Raw genomic sequence first — 14,160 nt, forward strand, 5'->3', positions numbered from 1 at the left:
CCTAAAATCACCTCATCACTTGGCTATACGTTAAACTGAGGTATATGTAAGGTGGGCGGGGTATTTATAGGCTTTTGAGGTTTGGGAAACTTTGCCTCCTCCTGGTAGGAATGTATATCCCATACGTAACAGCTCATGGACTAAATTAATTTATCAGGTAGTTCTTACATAAATGATGTTGTCTGTGTGAAATATATACAAATACATTAATTCAACACCTCAAAGAAAAAAAAAAGGAAGAAATAGCGCAATCCCGCTGTTCAACTGATACAACACCTCTATTGAGTTTACTCACATTTTTCTGATCTTGATTGGAGTAGCCATGTTATTCCAGTGATTTAGATATCAAAATAACAAGAGTATTGTATTGAGCAATGATACTTTTTTTATTGGATTAACTATACATTTATAAGTGGACAAGCTTTCAGAAGATTCCCTCTAACCTTAGCATGGTGACATTTTATATGCTCCCAAAAATCCACAAACAAGGGCATAGACACTCTGACTGAGCAAATATCGGGCCTAGTGGAGATAGCAGAATTGCCAGAAGATACCATACTTGTGACAATGGATGTGGAATCCCTGTACAGCAATATTCCACATAAAGATGATATTGCCAGCAGCTTAAACTTTATTTCCTCCGACAGCCATAACCAGACATATAGTGCTTCTACAGTCAGTAAACATAAGGAATTTATACTTACCCTCAATTATTTCATCTTCAATAACTCCATCTATCTACAAACCATGGAAACAGCCATGGGCACCAAAATGGCACCACATTACGCAAGGCCTCTTCATGGCTGACTTTGAACAGATATTTCTAGCCACTCACCTTCACAAACCCCTCAATATCGATGATATTTTCATCATATGGACAGAAGGAGAAAAAAAAACTAGCACATTTTCATAAATCATTTAATTTATTCTGTCATTCAGACAACCACCAGCTACCCCTTGAGAAAAAGAACACTCAGAATGGAACTTGCAATAAACCTCTATACAAACTATGTAAAACTTAGTAAAAACAGCACAGCAAATCACTAGAATAAATCCTATAACGTTAAAGGAGCATGTTGATGTATATCTGCAAATGTGGTATACATGATACATTGCACTGCATGTGATGTGGGATATTATATTGGAGAAACAAGCCAAAAACTGCACCTTCAGATTCATTTTCACAGACAAAACTCACTGTGAAACAAAATACTGTACCTCTGTTGGTCACCATTTCACCCAACCTGACTACTCCATCTAAAACCTAAAGATTCTCAGAGGCAACTTAAAAAACACAATGGAAAGAAAAATATTTGAAATGAAAATGATAATGCACTTTAAAAGATGTGGAACAAAAAGGAGACAGCGCGACCCAAATTCAAGGTAGTTTTATTAACAGGTTAAAACGTACAAACGAATAACACACTTACTAGACGTAAGTTCTTTAGCGCACATATAAACACATTGCTCTTGAGAAAGCCCGGGCGTACTCCGGGAGAAATGCATTGAGCTAATTATGTCATACACGAGGACCCGTAGCTGACTGTTTTTGCTGTAATAAGAGTTCCTATTGGTGTAAGCAGTGAACGTGACCGGACATCAGGAACCAAGGCGATTCAACTGAACTACATGCGGGCACCTGTGTTTATATGTGCGCTAAAGAACTTACGTCTAGTAAGTGTGTTATTCGTTTGTACGTTTTAACCATTAAACTACCTTGAATTTGGGTCACGCTGTCTGCTTTTTGTTCCACATCTTTTAGACTACCACTTTTGCCTGTGGAGGAGAAACCCACGGGATTGGAAACAGCTGCAACCTTGTTTGGAAATTTGGCTCCACTGAGTTGCGTGATCCAGATCTTCCTGAGGACCCTATTGGGACTTTATATTACTCACTAAAATTACGGATCAGTAAGACTCATTTACATTTTTTCATATATACTAATCGATCGTATTGTTGTCACCCGGGATGTTTTATGACCCTGGGGTTTGTATTTAAACATTTTTTTAAAAGTTTATATGTTTGTAAGTGTAAGCGCTGCTCTTTTTATATATTGCGCTTGTATAAAATATGTTTGTGTATTTGTTGATAATGCACTTTAACTCGTTAAATTGTGGACTACATGCGGACTCTGAGTTCTAAACACATTACCAACATTTTTTACTTTCATATAGCCAATTAACATTGTATAGACCACACTCTTTATACATAAGTACACAGGTAAGCTTATGTCCACACTTATGCCATTGTTCTCCACAGAAAATGTTGGAAGCCGGTGGCATTATGAAGTATCCGGGTGGGGGCAGTGTAATGTTTTTCTTTCCTTTAGTATATCAGTCTGATCCCGCTTATTAAAGTAAAGAAAGTTTAGCACCGAAAAAACAGCCAATTCCTCTCTGAACAAGAAACACAACAACCTCAGATGATCGTTTCGGCCTTCATTGGGCCTAATTGGTAAGGTGCAGCCATATTTCTCTAATCACACTGAGCATGGAGTCCACATTTGGTTACCCCATTTTCCCTTCGGGAGAGATAATAAACACAGAAAGAAGCGCACTCTCAGGAACGAACAACCAGCTCAATAACTTGTTAGCTTGTTCTATGGTGATTTACCACACTTTGGTATCCAAAGTGTGCAAGATACATTTTTAGATTGCTCTAATATTCAAGAAGTTCTAGAAGATTTTTTAACAGGTTTTCGTTGCCTAACGAATACGGAAGTAAGCTGCAGAAAGATCTTAGTGTAATGCATTTTCAAAAGAATAATTGTGGCTTCGAAAAGAGCTGATTTTGGCTTTCGGCAGCTTAATTTCCCCGTTCGTTAGGGAATAAAAAAAAACAAATGCACCTCTCTCATATTTGTCTGGTGCATTGCTTCATCAAATAGTTTCTCCTAGAAAAGGGCTAAGATAAGGGACTTACAATAACTTACCCTGAGTCAGTTTAAAGGGACAATCTAGTCAAAATAAAATTTTCATAATTCAGATATGGCTTGCAATTTTAGACAACTTTCCAATTTACTTGTATTATCAAATTTGCTTTGTTCTTTTCGTATTTTTGGTATGCTCATAAACTGATTTCTAAGCCATTGAAGGCCACCTCTTATCTCAGTGCATTTTAAGTTTTTCACAGTTAGACAGTGCTAGTTCATGTGTGTGCCGTATAGATAGCCCCATTCTTACTCCCATGGCGTTATTTATGATTCAACACTGATTGGCTGAAATGCAAGTCTGTCAAAAGAACTGAGATAAAGGGGCGGTTTGCAGAGGCTTAGATACAAGGCAATTACATATGTAAAAAGTGTATCAATATAACAGTGTTGGTTATGCAAAACCGGGGAATGGGTAATAAAGGGATTATCTATCTTTTTAAACAATAACAATTTTCAAGTAGACCGTTCCTTTAAGCTGTCTGCACTGCTGATCCTTTACTTTTAGGGGGGAAAAGGAAATGCTTATAATGTTTTGAAATTTGTTTTTGTGCAACTGATAGAAAAAAAAGATACTTTAATGTAAGCAATCCACCAAACATCCTATGTAACATTTTCCATTAATCTTGTTCTGCTCTTTTAATCTGTAGTTAATGACTAAGCACCCTGTCAAGCGCCTGGGTTGCGGCCCAGAAGGCGAGAGGGATATCCGGGAGCATGCCTTCTTCAGGAGAATCGATTGGGAGAAGTTGGAAAATAGAGAGATCCAACCACCGTTCAAGCCTAAAATGGTGAGTGAGAATTACATTTGTTTTGGCATTGAAAGTGCATTTGGCATGTGACACAATCTTCTGCGTAAGCTGTTCTGCCCGAGGTGCTCTGTAAAACAAATTTACTGTTCAATATCAGACACATGCTTGCTTTATAGACTTGTCAAGAATTCACTCAGGATATGCTCGGTGCAACGGAGATTACTTTATTCAAAGCTTGCTATACAGAAGATAAAGAACGTCACAACATTTAGTCATATTGACGATATTTATATTTCTCCTGACAGTTCTGCCATAATGTTAAAGCTGCCAGATTTCTGTAAGAGCAATTTAAGCAGCACTTAGAGTAAATTGCATGTTAATGCAATCCAGAAACTCTATAGCTGTTCTGAATTGAGTACAATAAATACCCCATGTCCAAGAGAATTATACAGATTCGTTTTGGTCAATTGATGGATTTTAACACCAGCTGAAACCTCCTTGTTGGTGCATAGTCCGCTCAAACCTTGGATTATGTTCTCAGACAGAAACAGACTACAACTAGACGCAAAGCTCTTGCCATGATATAGGGGTGATAATATTTTATTCATTAGGTGTACAAAGCATAATTAGAATGTGCTGCCAAACAGCCTAGAAATAAACAATATCATTAGAAGTTTTGTCCAGCGCTTGAGGAACAGATTTATCTGCTAGGACAGAGCTAATGCCAGAACAGCCGCTGGGTCTGAGTCAGAGATTACTTGTTCTTTAGTGTTGCCGTCTGATAGACACTTTCATAAATGCTCTCATAAGTCTCTAGCTTTTCTTCTGCTGTTTGTTTTTAATACATATATCCATGGCTGTGATAATTGTCTCTATGAAGTGTTTGCTTCTGCCACTATCCAAATCCGTTGTTTCAATTTTGACTTATTATTATTTTTGCAGGAAAGTTTTTTTTTTTTTTTAATTAATGTTAGTTTTTTTATAATTGTTTTTATTAGTTTTCCTGGGGCTAGATTACAAGTGAAGCGCTAACAAGCCAGCATTACCGTCTCTGGCGCGCAATCCATAGCGCATGCATTTTCGTGCTAGAATGAGAAGTTCATGGTTAATATTTATCACACAAGCTTTTGTATGGTGCGTGCTACAGTATTCATGTCAGAGTAGGTGCCTAATTTCCTTCAGATAATGTGTTTCTAGAAGAACCCACACTATTCATATTGGATAATTCTTTAGTGCTAAGCTAAGTGCACACATTCTGATAAGGTAGTGTTTTTTTTTTAATTTAGCTCTTTGCTGTACACTTCAAATGTAAATTTTGCATATAAGTGTTAACACATACATACATACGCTGCTTCCCATTTCACCCCTTGTACCTTTCTAAGCTTAAAGGGATAGTCTAGGCCAAAATAAAATTTCATGATTCAGATAGAGCATGTAATTTTAAACAATTTTCCAATTTACTTTTATCACCAATTTTGCTTTGTTCTCTTGGTATTCTTAGTTGAAAGCTTAACCTAGGAGGTTCATATGCTAATTTCTTAGACCTTGAAGCCCACCTATTTCAGATTGCATTTTAACAGTTTTTCACCACTAGAGGGTGTTAGTTCACATGTTTCATATAGATAACACTGTGCTCGTGCACAAGAAGATATCTGGGAGCAGGCACTGATTGGCTAGACTGCAAGTCTGTCAAAAGAACTGAAAAAAGGGGCAGTTTGCAGAGGCTTAGATACAAGATAATCACAGAGGTTAAAAGTATATTATTATAACTGTGTTGGTTATGCAAAACTGGGAAATGGGTAATAAAGGGATTATCTATCTTTTAAAACAATAAAAATTCTGGTGTAGACTGTCCCTTTAAACTAAAACCTTTCTGTCATTTTTAACTTTTTGTTAAATGCACTACTGGGAGCTAGCTGAACTCATCATTAAGCCAATGACAAAAGGCACATATGTGCAGCCACCAATCAGTAGCTGGCCCCCAGCTCCTGAAGCTACCTAGGTATGCTTTGCAACCAAGGACACTAAGAGAACTAAGCAAGTTTATAATAGAATAAAATTGGAAAGTTGTTGAAAATTGTATGCTCTATCTGATTTATGAAAGAAAAATGTTGTCTCATGTCCCTTTAATTCACCACCATTCATTTATTTTTATAGCATTTAATTGTGTTTTTCAATTGAAAACAAAATACAATACACAATAGAAAACTTTAATAACTAATACCAAGATTTCAAAAGCATTAAATATAAAAATATTATTCTAGAGTGTGCGAATGCAACACTTAACAGATAACTTGTAATACCGCAGGATCGCAATATGAATTATTTGTTTTGTTTCTCTTTGAATTAGCATGATAATATTGTATGGTCTGACCCATTCGGACAAGTAAAAGTATTTGCCCATACACAGTAGATCTAAAGGTAAATATTTAACCCTTGCAAAGGACAATCCCTTAGTCCCCAGTCAGTGCCATGTCATATTCAGGACTGGCTCGGCAGCGAGTCTGATGTGAAAAATTAAAAATGTTTAACCTATTAGTATGGGTTTAAACACATAGTTATCAGCAAACATGTATAACACAATGCTGTGATGGAATTTAAACCTTTTTAAACCCCTTTAATTTATTTAAGTCAAGCAGCATTGAAACTAGAGACAATGGGGCATATTTGTGAGCTGCTGGTGCAATGCTGAATACGGCGAGTGTATTGCTCGCCGTATTCAGCGAGGTCTGGCGGACCTGATCTGCAGTGTCGGATCAGGTCCGCCAGACCTTCATACATATGCCCCCAATGCATAATCTGCAACCAACTGCAAAATGAAAGAGCTGTCTGTGGGTAGGCTTATGCGTTTCCTCTAGTCTATGTACAAGTAACAGCCATATAAAAATGGTTCTTAAATCATAGTGACAACTCACTGTGTGTGTCTTCATTCTCTCTATTCTCTCTCTCTTTTCTTCTCCTCTCTCTCTTCTCTCTCGCTCTTCTTTTCTCCTCTCTCTCTTCTCTCTCGCTCTTCTTTTCTCCTCTCTCTCTTCTCCTCTCTCTCTTCTCCTCTCTCTCTTCTCTCTCTCCCCTCTCTCTCTCTTCTCTCCCTCTCCTCCCTCTCTCTCTTCTCTCCCTCTCCTCCCTCTCTCTCTTCTCTCCCTCTCCTCCCTCTCTCTCTTCTCTCCCTCTCCTCCCTCTCTCCTCTCCCTCTCTCTCCTCTCTCTCTCTCTCTCCTCCCTCTCTCCTCCCTCTCTCTCTCTCCTCTCTCTCTCCTCCCTCGCTCTCTCCTCTCCCTCTCTCTCCTCTCTTTCTCCTCTCCTCTCTCTCTATCCTCTCTCTCCACTCTCTCTCCTCTCTTTCCACTCTCTCCTCTCTCTCTCTGCTCTCTCTCTGCTTTCTCCTCTCTCTCTCTGCTCTCTCCTCTCTCTCTCTGCTCTCTCCTCTCTCTCTCTGCTCTCTCTCCTTTCTCTCTTATCTCTCTCCTTTCTCTCTCTGCTCACTCTTCTCTCTCTGCTCACTCTTCTCTCTCTTCTCTCTCTGCTCTCTCTGCTCTCTCTTCTGTCTCTTCTCTGTCTCTTCTCTCTCTCTCTCTTCTCTCTCTTTTCTCTCTCTCTCTCTCTGTTCTCTCTCTCTCTTTCTCTCTGCTCTCTCTCCTCTCTCTCTCTGCTCTCTCTTCTCTCTCTCTGCTCTCTCTCCTCTCTCTCTTCTCTCTCTGCTCGCTCTCTCTCTCTCTCTGTGCTCTCTCTCTCTCTCTGCTCTCTCCTCTCTCTGCTCTCTCTTCTCTCTCTGATCTCTATTCTCTCTCTGATCTCTCTTCTTTCTCCTCTCTCTCTCTTTCTTATCTCTCTCCTCTCTCTATTTCTCTCTCTCTCTCCTCTCTCTATTTCTCTCTCCTTATTTCTCTTTCATCTCTCTCTCCTCTCTCTCTCTCTCTCTCTCTCTCTCATCCTTCTCTCTCTTTTCTCTATCTCCTCTCTCTCTCTCCTCCCTCTGCTCCCTCTCCTTCCTCTCTCCCCCTCTCTCCCCCCTCTCTCCCTCTCTCTATTTCTCTCTCCTTCTCTCATCTCTCTCTCTCTCATCTCTCTCTCTCTCCTCTCTCTCTTTCTCTCTCTTTCTTCTCTCTTTCTTCTCTCTCCTCTCTCTCTTTCTCTCTCTCTCTTTCTTCTCTCTCTTCTCTCTTTCTCCTCTCTCATCTCTCTATCTTTCTCTCTCGCCTTCTCTCTCTTTCTCTCTTCCTCTCTCTCTTTCTCTCTATTTCTCTCTCTCTCTCTCTTTCTTTCTCTCTCTCTCTCTCTCTCTCTCTCTCTCTCTCTCTCTCTCCTCTCTCTTCTCTCTCTCCTCTCTCTTCTCTCTCTCTCTTCTCTCTCCTCTCTTCTCTTTCTCCTCTCTCCGGTCTCTCTCTCTCTCTCTCTCTTTTCTCTCTTCTTTCTTCTTTTTCTCTCCCCCTCTCTCTCTTCTCTTTCTCCTCTCTCCGGTCTCTCTCTCCTCCTGTCTCTCTCTCTCCTCCTCTCTCTCTCTTCCTTTCTCTCTCTATTTCTTCCTCTCTCTATTTATCTCTCTCCCCTCTCTCTATTTCTCTTTCCCCTCTCTCTATTTCTCACACTTTTCTCTCATCTCTCTCCCATCTCTCCTCTCACTCTCTCACTACTCTCTCATATCTCTCTCTCCTCTTTCTCTTTCTTCACTCTCTCCTCTATTTTTCTCTCTCTATTCTCTCTCCTTATTTCTCTCTCATCTCTCTTCACTCTCTCCCTCTCTCTCTCATCCTTCTCTCTAATGCTTCTCTCTCGCTCTCTTTTCTCTCTCTCCCCCTCTCTCCCTTCTCTTTCTCCTCTTTCTCCTCTCTCATCTCTCTATCTTTCTCTCTCGCCTTCTCTCTCTTTCTCTCTTCCTCTCTCTCTTTCTCTCTATTTCTCTCTCCTTCTCTCTTTCATATCTCTCTCATATCTCTCTCTCCTCTCTTTCTTTCTCTTTCTTCTCTCTCTCCTCTCTCTCTCCCCCCTCTCTCTATTTCTCTCTCCTTATTTCTCTCTCTCTCCCTCTGTCTCTCATCCTTCTCTCTCGCTCTCCTATCTCGCTCTCTCGTTTCTAACTCTCCCCCTCTCTCTCTTCTCTTTCTCCTTCTCTCTCTCCTCTCTCTCCTTCTCTCTCTTCCTCTCTCGCTCTCTATTTCTCTCTCATATCTCTCTCTCATCTCTCTCTCCTCTCTCTCTCTCTCTCTCTTTCTTTCACTCTCTCTCTGTTTTTCTCTCTCTCTCCTTCTCATCTCTCTCTCCCCTCTCTCTCTCTCTCTCTCTCTCTCTCTCTCTCTCTCTTTCTTCTCTCTCCTTCTCCTCTCTCTCTCTCCCCTCTCTCTTCCCTCTCTCTCTCTCTCTTTCTTCTCTCTCCTTCTCCTCTCTCTCTCTCTCTCTTGGGGTAATGTATAGAGTATACTGCTTTTGTTTTGTTCAAACGGCTGTATCATGCATTTGAAAAAAGGGGTGTAATACCTCCGAAACGTTATATATATATATATATATATATATATATATATATATATATATATATATATATATATATATATATATATATATGTATACTGTATATATATATGTGTGTGTTTGTGAGGAAGAGGATACTTTGTCCCTGAAATATCACTACTTTGCACAGTAAAAAGTTTTGGAAAAGAACAGAATGCAAGTCTTGTTTGTCATATATATATCCGCACTCACTGGACTTTGAAAAACAAAATGTGGTTTAATGTTGTGACGTTTCGGGGATCAAACCGTCCCCTTTATCAGACTGATGAAAGGGACGGTTTGATCCCCGAAACGTCACAACAATTTTTCAAAGTCCAGTGAGTGCGGATCCACTTCGTACTATTGATAACCACTGTTCCTGTCACCCTGGCCACCCCTTGAGGTGAGAGTGCTTATCCCACAACTATTGCTATATATATATATATATATATATATATATATATATATATATATAATGTTCATTAAAACTATGGTAAAGATAAAAATCTGAGATTAAAATCCTCCAAAGTAAATCAATACAAATTTTTGCATAGAAAATTAGCACATCTAGGTACGTTGCATTAATTTTTGTATTAATTTTATATATATATATTTATTTATATCAAATTTGCCTAACAAAAAAGTCCATAAAACTGTATAAAGGAACTGTTGTCTCGCAGTCCTTGAGGAAGCAGAATCTGTCACTTGTAGATATGTGCAATCGCACCTAGGCTTAATTTAGCGTTCTGAGCCAAGTGCCAGGAATCACAGCTCTTCTAGTTGTACAGGAAAGAAACGCAACAGGAAGTTATAGAATGAAAGTGGGGAGTGTGGGGCTGACAATGCATCTGAGTCACTTGTGGCCTTTACTAATTGTGACATCCGGGCTTAAGGTGCTGCAGTATCTATGGTTTGCTCCCCAGGTGGGAGAGAACTACAAAAGATCCTTCTATTTCTGTAAATGTACAGCTTCAGTATGTTGCCCTGTCAGAGAGCAATTTGTCTAGCTTTATCCACACTCGCATATCTCTCCATTTAATATATGTTTATGTGCTTATCAGAGAGGTTTATAGTGATCAGAGACTCAAAGATGTGTAGAATTATGTATATGCTATTACATAGAATTTATATTTATTAACATTTATCTATATTTATCTATATGTATAGCGGTCAGTTAACTATGTTTATGTGCTCTTATAACAGAGGTTTATAGTGATCACAGCAGTCAAACAAGGAACCATTTATAGGGATCAGACGGATAGAGGGCCCTGCCAAGAGTTGCACTGTTGTAGTCAGCTCTAAAGAAGATGATCTACAAACAGCATGGCTCTTAGAGGGAATAGCAATGGAGGAGAGGAACTGGTATAAAGAAAGATTAGTGAAGGTTGCATGCATCCCTGAACAGTAGATTCTTTAGGGGGCACTTGAAGCCAATCACGCGCGGGCAGGAGCGGTCAATCTCCCTGGTCGGACTGGGGAGATTGAAAATGGTGGAGAAGCGTTAGGGAAGTAGCGGTCTGGTTACAGCTGCTAGATAAATACGGACTGCAGGTTCTCTTTTGAGAACCTGCAGTTGTAGGCAGGTGAAGCCTTTGATAAAGCCAGGACAGAGGAACAAAGCTTTCTTAATGTTGTTTATGTAGATATAAACCAGTTCTTGATGCTGCAGGGTTCATTCCAGCCTCTCATATAGGTTGACAATGTTCCTAGGTAGGAAACCTGTCCACCCATATTCCATGTGTGTGTGGGGGAGTTAATCAAGCAGTGCAGCTGAATTGTAAGCTTGCACTAGCAGTAGCTTGTGCCATCCCACCCCCCTGCTCTTGTGTAACCAACTGCACAAGAGTAGGACCGGTCAGTTATCCTTAATTCATTTGGCTGAAATGTTTTAAGTCTGCTACCTCAGAGGATATGGAAGCGTGCAGACCACTTCTTAAAGGGACAGTATACACCAATTTTCATATAACTGCATGTAATAGCCACTACTATAAATAATAATATGCACAGATACTGCTATAAAAATCCGGTATAAAACTGTTTAAAAACTTACTTAGAAGCTTCCAGTTTAGCTCTGTTTAAAATGTAACTGGAACACCCACTGCAAGTGGGAAATAACAGACATGTCCCCCCCCCCCTTCCTTTGCATATGAAAAGACCCTTTACACAAACAGAAGCAAGCTGGAGTAGGTATATGTCAGTATTTTCCTAAAACTTTGGGGCTTGGTTAGGAGTCTGAAAATCAGAGCAATGTTATTTAAAAATAAGCAAAACTATACATAAAAAAAAAAACTGTATGGGCTATATACATGGATTATCTACAAAAAAATTATGCAAAGAAAAATCTAGTGTATAATGTCCCTTTAAGTTGCAGTTGTAGGCTTGCATGAGCTATGTCCCTTAAATGGGTCACAAGTGGACAGACATATGCCTCCGGTCATTGGCTCACCAGATGTATTAGACATTGCTGCTGCTGAGCTTACTCTTCAACAATGTGTACCAAGAGAAAAAAAGCAACTTTTATAATAGAAGTAAATTAGAAAGTTATTTAAAATTGCATGTTCTGTTTGACTCATGGAAGTTTAATTTTGACTTTACTGTCCCTTTAAGACAAAAGTGCAAATAGCTTATTATGTTGGTTTTAAAATCAAATAGTCACATGACCGGTTTAATTATTGCATCTCCTGAGCTTCATTAGGAGTTAAAACCTTTTAGCAGGATGTTTATGAAGAGAGGAGTTTGAGGTGTCGCTTCATTCACAGTTCCCTGCTAACGTACTGTTAAGTGGGAGAAGTGCAGAGAGACGTTGCAATCGTATCATCCAGTTTATGTGACCGTTAACCCCTTGCCTGAGAGTTTTTTTGTAAGTTAGTGGCACTTTGCTATTAAATTGGTTGTTTATAGCTTGACATATTTCCTACTTTGGATTGCACGTCTCTCTCACATGGGAAGCACATGCACCCTAGAAAGGGGGCATTAAACACTAAATAAATCATTGATAGAATGATGATTTAAAGGGACATCAAACACAGAGGGCTAGATGACAAGCGGCGAGCAAACTATTATGCATGGGTTTTCACAATCGCTTGTTCTTCGTTTAAATCGCGTTTATATTACAAGTTGAGCGCAATAGCGATTTTCACTAGAATCGTAACCACGTTGCATTAGAACCTTTTGCTGTTAAGTAGATGAAAACATGTAAAAACATATTTATGCAATATTCATATTTATTTAAATTCTTAACTATGTGTTTACTGTTAATATTTCACATTCCTATATTCTGTACATAGCATAGTTTTAAGTATTTCTAACTAGATATTCATATATAAATATATATTTGTTTAAAAAAAACATCAGATATATGTAGAAATATTTATTTATGAATAAATAGAACATAGTCTGTTATGTAAAGAACATTGGAATATTAAATATTAATATTTTCATGTCGGGTTAATGCTGTAATGAGAATATGTTATGGTGTTTGCGCGAGGGTGGGGCTTTGTTTCCCCCAATTTTTCTTCTCCATTGACTTCTATGGGGAATATATGAACGTGAATGCAATAGTCTAAATTCGGATTTTTGCGCTAGTGGGGTTACCGCTAGAACAAAAACGTTTTCTTTCAACTTGTAATACCAGCGCTAAAATCTTAATTCTAGCGGAATTTTTCGCTATAGCGAAAAAAACAAAACACCACGCCACTTGTAATCTTCCATTTCTAACAGCAACTGAAAAGCTCTCAATTTTATGATGGAATTACAGGAAAAGGGGACAAAGTAAATAATGAAAGTATATTACAGACCTTTTTTATATATAATATTTAGTATTTTATATTAACATATCAAAGTGTTTAATGTCCCTTTATCAGCAAATATTATCATGAGAATAATATATACATGCATTTATTTAAAAAAGAGTAACATTCTAATGTAGTAGGTGCCACTACATTGTAACTTAGGTTTCTTTTTCTGCTAAGGCCAATTAGGGACAGTTATAAATGGCTTACTAGAGTGTGCAACAAATGACTGTGTGGATTACAGCTGTGTCTGCACTTCCACTTTTTAACAAGAATTTGAGATGTCCACAATATGCAGAATAAAATTAACCCCTTCACTACCGGGACTCAGAGAAAAACTCGCCCTAAATATTGGAGAATTTTTATCATTTTTGCTATCACTACATTTAAACAGAAATAAAGCCTTGTTTCCTTCTTAATATAAGGAGAGTCCACGGCATCATTCCTTACTGTTGGGAAATACTGAACATGGCCACCAGGAGGAGAGAGAGACACCCCAGCCAAAGGCTTAAATACCTCTTCCCCTATCCCCCAGTCATTATTTGCCTTTCATCACAGGAGGATGGCAGAGAAGTGTCAGAAGATTTAGGAGTAGTTCCTCAGGAAGGGTATCTGCCCTTCGATATGAAACTGGAGTTTTAAGTAATCTTGTCAGAGTCTCAGTAAGAGCATTGACAAAAGTTAGTCTGGAGATGCAGGGAGAGTCTTCCTGCGAACCCATCCAGACTGCCTGCTCCTTAAGCAACCAGTGTTGACGAGTTTCACTGTCTGCTTTTTCTTCACTCAAGTCCATGTCAGGAGTGATGCTACAAGACGGTCACACTTGAGAGGCTGTGTTTCTGTTCCACAGCATGGATTCTGGTAAGATCGTTTCAATTTTTACATATGTTGAAAAAGCTAGAAGACAGTGTCACAGTTTGGCTCCTTTTATCTTAAAGGGACACTGTAGGCACAAAATAACTAATCGATGCTGCAAAGAAAATCATATATTAAATATTTTTATAATGCCCTATCTGTTTCAATTACTTTCCGTTTAGAAGATATTTGGCTCCGAATTTTTCAACCTTTCCAAACCCACTCTCTTTTTCATTATGCTCGTTGTCCAATCCGGGCTGACAACACCGGTTGGAAGATGGCGACCTTTATTCTTATTGCGCATGCGCAAGATACCGCAACGTCATTACTCACGTCACTCTCTGTATGTC

The 14,160-nt window shown here is 38.9% G+C and overlaps 1 protein-coding gene across 3 annotated transcripts in view; it reads left to right on the forward strand.

Annotated features, from left to right (window-relative positions):
• PRKCA (protein kinase C alpha) overlaps positions 1–14,160 on the forward strand; it is an 897,250-nt gene that overhangs the window by 865,130 nt on the left and 17,960 nt on the right. For all 3 annotated transcript variants that reach the window (XM_053707823.1, XM_053707833.1, XM_053707842.1), the window contains one exon: positions 3,580–3,720. In XM_053707823.1, the coding sequence (XP_053563798.1) occupies positions 3,580–3,720 (141 nt within the window). The remainder of the gene's footprint in view (positions 1–3,579; positions 3,721–14,160) is intronic.

This window comes from Bombina bombina, chromosome 1, assembly GCF_027579735.1.
Source record: "Bombina bombina isolate aBomBom1 chromosome 1, aBomBom1.pri, whole genome shotgun sequence".
NCBI classification, from domain to species: Eukaryota; Metazoa; Chordata; class Amphibia; order Anura; family Bombinatoridae; genus Bombina; species Bombina bombina.